Genomic DNA, 9,906 nt, shown 5'->3' with positions numbered 1-9,906 from the left:
TCCTGACAATTTGGATGATCTTGTTATACTTCCAAACTGGCTTCTCCTAGGGGGAGTCTAATTTGTTCATGAAGCATTGAACGTAGGAGGACCTGCCAGCATTTGGGGAATTTCAACCTGACGCAGAAGTGTTGATGTTGTTATGTGAATTTATTCTATGATGGTTGTGATGTGTCTTGGGATTTGCCACCAAACACACCTGGTGTTCTATTTACTCTGGCAAGCTGGGGATTTTTTTTTTTTCTTTTTCTTTTTCAAATTCCAGGATGAATTATTCATCATTACTTAGAATTTGGGTCTCTTTCATCTTCGCACTCGTACGGCACCAAGGTGAGTACTACAGAATTCCATAAAGCTCTTGATAAGCATGTTCTTGAATTTATAAGGAGCTACTTTGGTTGGAACTGTAACCGTCAGGGCAGCTGTACATGTGTCTGCAGATACAACAAGAAAAATGTAAATCAAATTCTGTTGTCAAGGGCAAAATACATTAACTTTGAATGATGTTCACTTATATTCTTACTTTTTCTTATTTAACTTCAAACAAAATTTATATATGCCAGGTTGCCCCATGTTAATGGAAGAGGTCTTCAAAAATAATGTGAATAGTTTTCATTAAAAGTATATGGTGTAGGTAATGTGTGCATCCCATACCTGATGATTGATCCCAATTAGGACATTTAACTGTGGCATAAGTTTTAAAGCGTATTCTAAAAATACATTTGTTTTAGCTCAAATCAAGAAGTCCCGATGGCATTAATGTCTTTAACTTGTGAATCAGTGGCCTTTTACAATGGCAAAAATCTAAAACTTTTGGGAAGTGAAACAAGAAAATTCTTCCCCTCCGTGATTCCTTCTTCTCTGTGTAACTTTGCCCCGGGGTAGGCGAGAGATCACAAACGTTTCTTTCTACGATTTTTGTATTTTAGACAAGAAAGATGGGAAGGTCTATATAGATTTGAAACATTTATGACTAAAATTCTAAGGCACCTTTCTTTGTTTTGTTTGTTGAGGTTAGCTGGCATGTGATTACAAGTCTAAGTATACAGATCTGTAAGACATGCGTGGCCCTAATATTTTTCCAGGGTTGGATAAATTTAAACAGTAATATTATATAAACGACAATGTGAAACTGCATAACAACAATGAGAGTCCCACGGACCCTAGCCTCCTACTCCTGCTCTAAGAAAATTGTGTTTTATTCAGTGGGAAAAAAAGTTCTGGGAACATAGTTAAGTTTATTGTGAAATTCTCAGCCTAAAGCCAGCATGGGTAGGGATAGTCTTTCTTTTATTAACTCTGATGCTAATGATAGGCCATGCTGTTTACAAGTTCTATTTTTATAATAGTAGTGGCTTTGAAGGTAGAAACTACTGTAGTTTCAACCTCCTTCCCTTTATAAAGCACCTTTCTCATTCAACACATATTGATCAAGTATTTATGATATTGGGTATCTTTACTATTTGTATTCTTCTTAAAATAGAAAAATTTGAGCAGTCCATTCATTCCTGTTTAAAATCATGAACTAGTTAGGATCACTCATGAAGAGAAGAATCTTGCATATTTGCCTTACTTTTGGAGCAGAGAAAGAAGTTAGGGATAACCTCCATGGACCATACTTTCTTCTCTCCTCCATGAGAGGTATGGATTTTCCTGCTCCTAGGCAGATGGGCCAACACTTCCCAAAACATGAATTAATCTTTTCATTAAAACGATTACAATTCAGTGTGAATTCTAGCTCTTATTCATGCTTGGGCATGACTCCTGAAATGTTCCCCATGGAGGATAAATCCATGACATGATTTGATTTGTTATTATTAATTTGAGAAAGTACATCGCCCTTCACATATAATAAGTACCTATGTATAATGCTATATGATAGGGATTATAAAGAGATTTAAAAAAAATCCTACCTTCTAGGAATTTGGAATTTGTTACTTCTGTGTAAATACAAATTTTAAAGAGCCCTTTTGGCCTACTGATTGTGGCATTAAATAAAGAACGTCGACTCAGGGCCCCTCTAATTACACTAGCTACAGCATTCCTTACGATTCAGATTTGGTTGGCTTCCCAGAAACTTCCGGGGCTTGGGGATCAATGCTTATGCACTAATGAACTGGGCTAGTTTCCCCACTTTCCTCTGATGATAGCCACTGGAAACAGATTAGCTCTCCGACCAGGCAGATCTCTCTGGTTCCCTGCTCCAGAAGGAGAGAAGCTGGCCCTTGGCCAGGCACTGCTGTCCTGCCTTCTGACCACTCTGCATTCTCCCTTCCATGAGCTGTTGTATCCTCGATAAAAACTCCCAAAGGAGCAGGATGGTCCTCGGCCAGGTGCTCGCCAGCCTCTCAGCTCCATCGGCACAGAGCGGGGACTTTCCAAGGAAAGGCCCTGACCCGAGAAGGGGGTGTTAGCATCTGGATTACAGTGAGGAGATACCTCGAGTACTATGGCCAGAAGCCCCTAGTGGATTTGCCACTGTCCCTGAAAACTAACAATTTAAAGAAAAAGGAAGAAAAGATGATGTTCTATTGTTCTATTTTCATTCAAGAGAAGAAGGGATGGCGGCAGAGAAAAGATGCACCCCAAATGTCGGTTATGTCCTAGATGCCATTGGACCTGATCATGAGTAACGTAGACCCTGGGAAAATTGATGAATTTCTCTCACTGAACTGGGCCCCCTTTGCAAGCCTTGGGACGAGAAACTTCTGAGGAATAAGCCAGGTTGCCAGGAAGGGTGGTGGTGTGGTTTACCGGAGGGGAGCTGTGTGTGTTTGTGCAATGACTCTCACCCTTCACCAGGGTAATGAGTAAGAGCCCCATGCATCCTCTCCCAAGGGTTCTTGGGGCCCAGCCTCCCTTGTCCCAGAGGCTCCCATGTCTGTCTTTTGTAAACAGGAGCTGGGCAGAGAGCCCTCTCTCAGGGCCAGGGCTCAATGGAGGTCATTCACAGGCCAGTTACTACAAACCCTCTCCTCCCACTTCTGTCCTGGTTCCAACTGCTGTTTATTTCCTTCTGGGATCTGGTATCTTCCCCTACTGTGTAACAGGAGGGAGGGGACTCCTTTCAGGAAAAGACACGATAGTAGAATGCTGGAACCAGCAGGGAGGTTCATAGCCACAGGGCCACCTTCTCTCAACCTGCCTTGTGGTGGGAGATGAAGCTGTCCTACACCATGCCAGACCGAGAGGCCGGCTCTCAGGGTTCTGAGAGCTCCAGGCTGGGGTGATTTCACAACCTTCCAGCCAGTTTTAACCATTGCTCTCTCCAGAATGTATGGAAGCATAGCAACGAAGCCTGAAGTGATTTCTCCTAAGGAGAAATGGCATCGCTCCCATTCTCCCCTTTCCAGAGGCAGAAGATAATGCATTGTGTACAGCTTAGGGTTAGGATAAATGAAAAGGCAGCCTGAACTGCATTTTGTTTGTAAGACTTACTGAAAGAAGCTGGCTTTAGCGGGTGGGAGGGAAGTAGCTTGCCAAACAGAAGACGGCTCTGCCATCTATCTAACCACCATCTCTCTCGACAGCTCAGCCTGGGGAGCTCATGTATCCATTCTGGCAAAATGACACCAAAACCCCTAAAGTAGATGACGGAAGCTCATCTGAGATTAAGTTGGCCACCCCCATTTTCTTCTTTGGCGTTCCTTACCGCACCGTCTATGTAAGTGGAGGGGCAGGCCAGCTGTGGCTCTCTGGCTCTCCCCTTTGTTTGTCATTAAGGAAAACATTTTAAATACCTTCATCCAGGACTCCGGGAATGGAAGATTTATTGGCAGCCAGAACGACAAGTTCTGAGATTTCATGAGCTGATAGGTTTTATGATTAAGAAAGTCAAAGGTATATTTAATGGCTAATGTTCATAGTAGAGGAGTATACAGGGCAATAAATTGATTTTGTGGGTGATTAAACACAGAAGTGAAGCAGAGGCCCCAATGCCATGAACATTATTTCTGCTACTCGACAAGATAAAAAGATACACTGAACCACAATAGGAGCAATATCATTTTTCTTTCCCTTCTGGGGGTGTGAAAAGTTTAGGCATCTGTTGTTCTTAGGCTTCCTACCAATTTGGAACAGAGCCAGAGCATAGTAGAGGGGTAATCAACTATTATATATAAATTGTTCGCAGAATGGGCCGTCCTTGTTGGGTCTGAGATATGCCACGGGGTCCCATCGTCAAACCTACAAGAAGAAATGGTACCGTTTGCTGTCAGAGCCCTCCTGGGCACCTGTGTTCTCAGGCTATTTTTCTTCGGATCCTTGAGTTTGTTGCTCGTGAGACTGTTGCACATTGAGAAGGTTCAGAGCAACTGAACCTGTCTTTATCTTGGGCTTTAAAGCATGGGGCGAGCCCTACGTCCATTCTGTCACACCCTATTCTATTCTGCGTCTTGCCTTGAAGGAAGAGCTGAAATTCCCACGCCTCTGTCTCTGGCCATCGCTGCATCTGGGACCTCTATATTCCCCAAACTTTGTTGTATAGCTCAGGACTGACTCCCATCAGAAAATAATTCCCTTGTCCATTACCTAACCAGTGGTCCTTGAACCACACTGCCTCGGTGCCTGTTAGAAATGCCGCTTCTCGGGGCCTACCTGCAACCTGCTGAATCAGAAACTGGGAAGGGAGCCCAGTCATCTGGGTTTTCATGAGCCCTCCAGGTGATTCTGATGCCCACAAAAGTTTGAGAACCCCTGACCTTAACTACGGAATATAAGCAAAATACACCACAGTCAATACCAACTCCCTCTGCTAGTCTGTGTTTTAAAGATAGCTGCTCCTCCCTAGCAAACACATTGCTCTGGCATCCCAAAATGCCTTTTGGGTTCCACTTACAGCAGAGCCTTCTTGTCCTATAATAGCTGATGGTAAGTTTCAGAATGTGTGGAGCTGACTTTGGAGATGAGGGAGTTGGACAGGACCTCCATTCTGGAAGCCTTAGTCTCCCAGCGCTCTAGAAGATATGTATTTCATTGAGCTCCTCTCTCTCCTCTGTCGTACTATGGAGTCTGAACAATTATTGCCCTTGCAAAAGGAGGGTCCTTAATTTGGAGCAGACTTATTTAAGGGCAAATTGTTCCCAGGGTTTCCAGTTCTTTGAGTAGTGCAATCTTTTTCAAGCCTCTGGGTTGTTCGCTATCTCTTGCAGACGATAGATTCTTAACATCCTCGCAGCTGGGTCTCCAGCTTCCTTTCCAAACCCCATACCCTTGCTTCCAAAACAGGTTGATGGACCTTTGGCCCAGGTGCTGATAGCTTCCCTCTGGGATCTGGGTCACTGTTAATGTCCATTATATTACTAATTAATAGGAACATACCAAACAACTGAAATGTATAGGAAAGTGATCTCCAGGTTTTCTGTATGCAGGAATTGCAAGTGTCCCCATCCCAGACATTTCTGCTGTTGAAGCCATACAAGCCACAGGGTTAAATCAATCTCGTGGAGCTGCAGACACAGGCAGAGGCTGAATTGTGTACAGGTCTGCGTCAATGGAGTATATATATTGGCTGTGATTTGCAGCAGGTTTAGTCATTTAATAAGCTTACTAAGTCTTTTGCAAATCATGAAGAAATCACCATAGGATAGTCATTTATATATACAATGTAAAGATTTCATGTCTCCATTTTTATGCAGAGATTATACAAAGAAGGAATCACACTGCAAGAGCTTTAATGGAATTGGGCATCTGTAGGTTGTAACCTCGTCCTTGCTCTGGGTACAGGGTGGTTGTGAAGTCAATCAAATCAATAGAAGTCCTTTAAATGCCTCATCCAGAGCAGGATATGGTTGATCCTGAGATCTGAGTTCGATAATGGAGTGTTTGATTTATCTTTTACTGACACTCTTCTTTTGTCATATACTAGGAATCAAGGTCTAATATACAGCTCGACAATTTTTTAATTAAACTTTTTGCTTCCATGGGTTTTTTCTGTTTTTCTATCTATCTTGCATCTGTGATGCTGGATCTTTTTTATGGTCCACATTACCTCCTGCCTGGCCCAACACACACACACACACACAGAGACACACACACACACACATTTGATAAGTGTAAATAGAGATAGGATAAAGAACATGAAAATGAGACTGATTATTAATAAGAAATGAAACTGACCACAAATTGAAAGTGAAAGAAAACCAATGAGTTGTCTGGAAGTAAATGAACCTCCTAGTTGAGCGATGGAAGCTGGTGCTTGGGGGTTCTAATTCGGTCACCTAAAAGTTGTTTTCATTCATATGATTAGGCGAACGTCTGTCTTGGTTTGTGACTGAAGTTGTCACATTTTCAGATGCACTGTGCCAAACCTGTCTTATTTTCACAGGTCAATAACAATGGAGTAGTTTCCTTCAATGTGCTAGTGAGCCAGTTCACGCCAGAATCCTTTCCCCTGACGGATGGGAGGGCCTTCATTGCTCCCTTTTGGGCCGATGTTCACAATGGAATTCGAGGCGAGATCTATTACAGAGAGACCATGGACCCTGTCATCTTGAAAAGAGCCACCAAGGACATCCGGAAGTACTTCAAAGACATGGCAACCTTCTCTGCCACTTGGGTTTTCATTGTGACATGGGAGGAAGTTACGTTTTATGGAGGGAGCAGCACCACACCTGTAATAATTCACATTTTCTGTTTTCTGCTTCATATCCTGACATCTAATTCTTGTCCATCCTCACTACTGTGACGCAGTCTAATTGTGAGAGCGGAGGAATGTCAGTTTCTTGAGTTAAACTAATGAGTCTTGCCATCCACTTTCCAGGAAACAGAGGGAGCTATCATACCTAACCAGGCCAGTCAGCTGTGATATCTCAGACATGTCACCCCAATCACTCATCATTATGAATGTCTACAAAGAGCCCCTCCACAATTTTCTTGCAGGAGGTAGCATTCCTATTTTGCAGGAGAGTGATTGAGGCCCTGCGACCTCATCCAGGCCACATGATCAGGGACGCATCAGGAACCCAAAGGTCCTTTATTCTTGCCAGAGGCACAAATGCTTCTCTCCATCGGTTAATTTCCTTCTCCCTCCCCCGCTTTTTTTTTCCCTTTTTTCACAAAGCCTGGTAGGAAGAAGGAAATAGAGGGCTGGATTTGGGTACAAATGACCTGGCTCATTTTATTATGTTATGACCTTTTTTTTTTTTATTGTGACCAGGTCTGGAATTATTCATATTTGATGCTAATTGAAGTGGGCAGTTAAAGCGTTTCATGAATAAAGTTTCAACATCTGCTCTGAAATCCCAAATGAGCAGTCAAATAAAAGTCAAATAAGAAAGATTATCACTGGCATTATCATAGAGATAATCAACTTTCTACATAAACGGACAGAACATGGTTTTCATGAAAGCCTGTGGTTCATTTGGGTGCCTTTGGCAGTGGAGATATTTGAAGTCGTAGACACGTCTCCAACTGTATAATTTCCAGTAAGCAAAGACACTCAAAAATCTGCCCTCTGCTTTCTTAGCATTATTTCCAATTCCATCTGTTTTCCAATTTCCTTGGCAATGAGTCATTTGTTTAGGGATGGAATTGAAACTCCTGAGATAGAGACAGAGGTGGACAAGTGCAGGGCCAGCCATCCCTGGCTGCCCCTCGGTGAGCACGATGTGTTTTAGCACCTTCTGACCAGAGCATGAAGGTGCACTTTATCGCTAAGAGGTTCTGGAGAACAGAAAGACACAAGTTTAAACAGTGGATGCATTGGCTGGAAATAACCTCTCAAGAAGCATACATTTCCCTCTGTCATGTTATGGATTGCTAACGACTCCTCGGGTGATGTTTTATGTCTTTTAAACCTCATACCTTACAACGTTAAAATGCAGGATGCCAGTGATCGATAAATTCTAGTGTCAGTAGGCGGAAAAAAAAGAGAAGAAGTGCCCATCAAATGCTGACCACTATTTTTTCAAAAAAACTTCCGTTGGCCATAAAAATGGCAAGATAATTTAGATACTTTCTGCTTTATACTTTGGAGTAAATTTCTGGGCTAGGTAAGAACTCTTTCAATGAGGATGAATGAGGTAGCATCTAAGTGCTTTGGGCTCCTTGGAGAAAAGATGGTACGTGTCCATCCATCCTGATCTTTGAAATTGACTCGTCTCCCATCTCCCATCACCCCAGAACTCCCCTCCTCTGTAGGAACACACATCATCAGGCCAACTAAGCACTTGGCATGAGAAGTGTCTTAGAGGCGGAGGGTGCCAGGGAAGCCCAGTAACGAGAGAGAGGGAAGGGGACATGTTTACTTTAAGTAAGGAAAACTAATATTTATTGAGGGCTTACAGTGATAAGCTATTTATGTGTATCATCCCACAATATGTTGTGTAGTAAACGGAACTCTCTCTGCCTGAAAGGTGAGGGAATAGGCCTAAGAAGTTAAGTGATTCGCCCAAGGGACAAGCAAAGAGATTTGAACCTCACAGGAGGCCAAGCAAGGTTCAAGCTAACATCTTCTAACTCCCAATTCCTGACCTGTCTCCTCCAGGCATCACTGAAAGTCCTCTAAAGTATAAAGGGGCTTTTCAAAAATTGAAAACATAGTTTCTTTTTTTTTAATTAATTAATTTATTTTTTATTATGTTCAATTAGCCAACATATAGTACATCATTAGCTTTTGATGTAGTGTTCAGCGATTCATTAGTTGCGTATAACACCCAGTGCTCATCACCACACGTGCCCTCCTTAGTACCCATCACCCTGTTACCCCATCCCCCCACCCCCCTCCCTTCTGTCCAAAAATGGATCTGGAGGAGTCTTAGAGCAAATGTTGAAGAGATACATATGTGTAGGTTATGTGAGAGCAAGCCAGAACGTGCATGCAGGTGAGCCATCCCTTGTAGTATTCTTAGGGTAGTTGGTTGGTTTTGAGGTGACTTCTGGGTTGTTCTCAAGATCCGCTTGGTCCAGAGATCTTTCCAATTTTATTTTAGGAGAAGGGATTTACTTCCTGAAGGAGAATCCTGGTCTGGAGGAGGGTTGCACTTTAGACCTTGTGTGACCTTGACTTGATGCCTGACTCCAGAACCTGACCCTGCGGTGATCTTAGAACAATCTTGAGCTGACTGTTCGTGCATCTCTGCGCCCCACTTAACTCTTTTGTTGAGCTGGGCCCAAGAATGGAAGCATATACCTCCAGGACTCTACCATAAACGCCATCGGCTGTGGCCAGAACAAAGCCTGAGGAAAGAGCTCTCATTTATAAAAAAGGCTTTTCTTCCCTTGCACCTCGTCTCCCTCCCTGGGACTGTCTAGGATGGGAGATCTGGGGCTTCCAAGATCCTCTACCCCAGTCTGATTACACAGGATAAGGATTTGGGTCTTCCTCTGTGTCTGACTGGATGTTAACCAGCGTGGTATCAGACAGCTGGGAAAAGTACAAGGCTTGAATGGAAAAGGTCAAAGCAGCCTCTCCTTTAACTCTACTTTTGTTTACGTTGCCTGAAAACCTGTGTCAAGGGGTAGGGGTTAACAAAGGGAAATAGTAAAGGACAGAGTTTGCTATAGCTTGTTTCTGGAAACTGTGCAAGGCTTGTTTGGATTTGTAAAACGTTTCTATCCCAAGAAGGTTAAAATGAAGACAGCGCGTAATGACAACACACGAAGAGACAGACTGGGGGCTCCAGCTCGAATCCCATTTTCTGTTGCTGGGTCCTTGTGTAATTTCCAGCAATTCATTTCCCTTAGCCCTCAGTTTTTAAGCTCTCGGATGGGAAAATTGCCCACCTTATCCTTGATCTGAGGTACAGACGGGTGTTGAGATTTTGGCAGATACAAAGTGATACATAAATGCTCAATTAGAAGACCAATTTTTTCCCACAAAGTGCTTTTTAAAAATCATTTTCCAACTTCTACTTTAAAAACGGAAGACCTCTCACCAGGATTTGTGGCGTCTTCTAGGAAGCGAGG

General features: G+C 43.0%; 1 protein-coding gene across 1 annotated transcript in view; it reads left to right on the top strand.

The window, feature by feature from the left end:
• The window catches only part of TECTA (tectorin alpha), a 68,242-nt gene continuing 58,336 nt past the window's right edge, over positions 1-9,906 (top strand). The window contains exons 1-3 of the mRNA XM_078058848.1: positions 1-330; positions 3,531-3,664; positions 6,326-6,613. Of these exons, the coding sequence (XP_077914974.1) occupies positions 267-330; positions 3,531-3,664; positions 6,326-6,613 (486 nt within the window). The 5' untranslated portion in view covers positions 1-266. The remainder of the gene's footprint in view (positions 331-3,530; positions 3,665-6,325; positions 6,614-9,906) is intronic.

This window comes from Halichoerus grypus, chromosome 11 (assembly GCF_964656455.1).
Source record: "Halichoerus grypus chromosome 11, mHalGry1.hap1.1, whole genome shotgun sequence".
In the NCBI taxonomy this organism is placed as follows: Eukaryota; Metazoa; Chordata; class Mammalia; order Carnivora; family Phocidae; genus Halichoerus; species Halichoerus grypus.
Note: the sequence above shows the minus strand (reverse complement) of the source record. Positions and strands in the feature narration are given on the sequence as shown.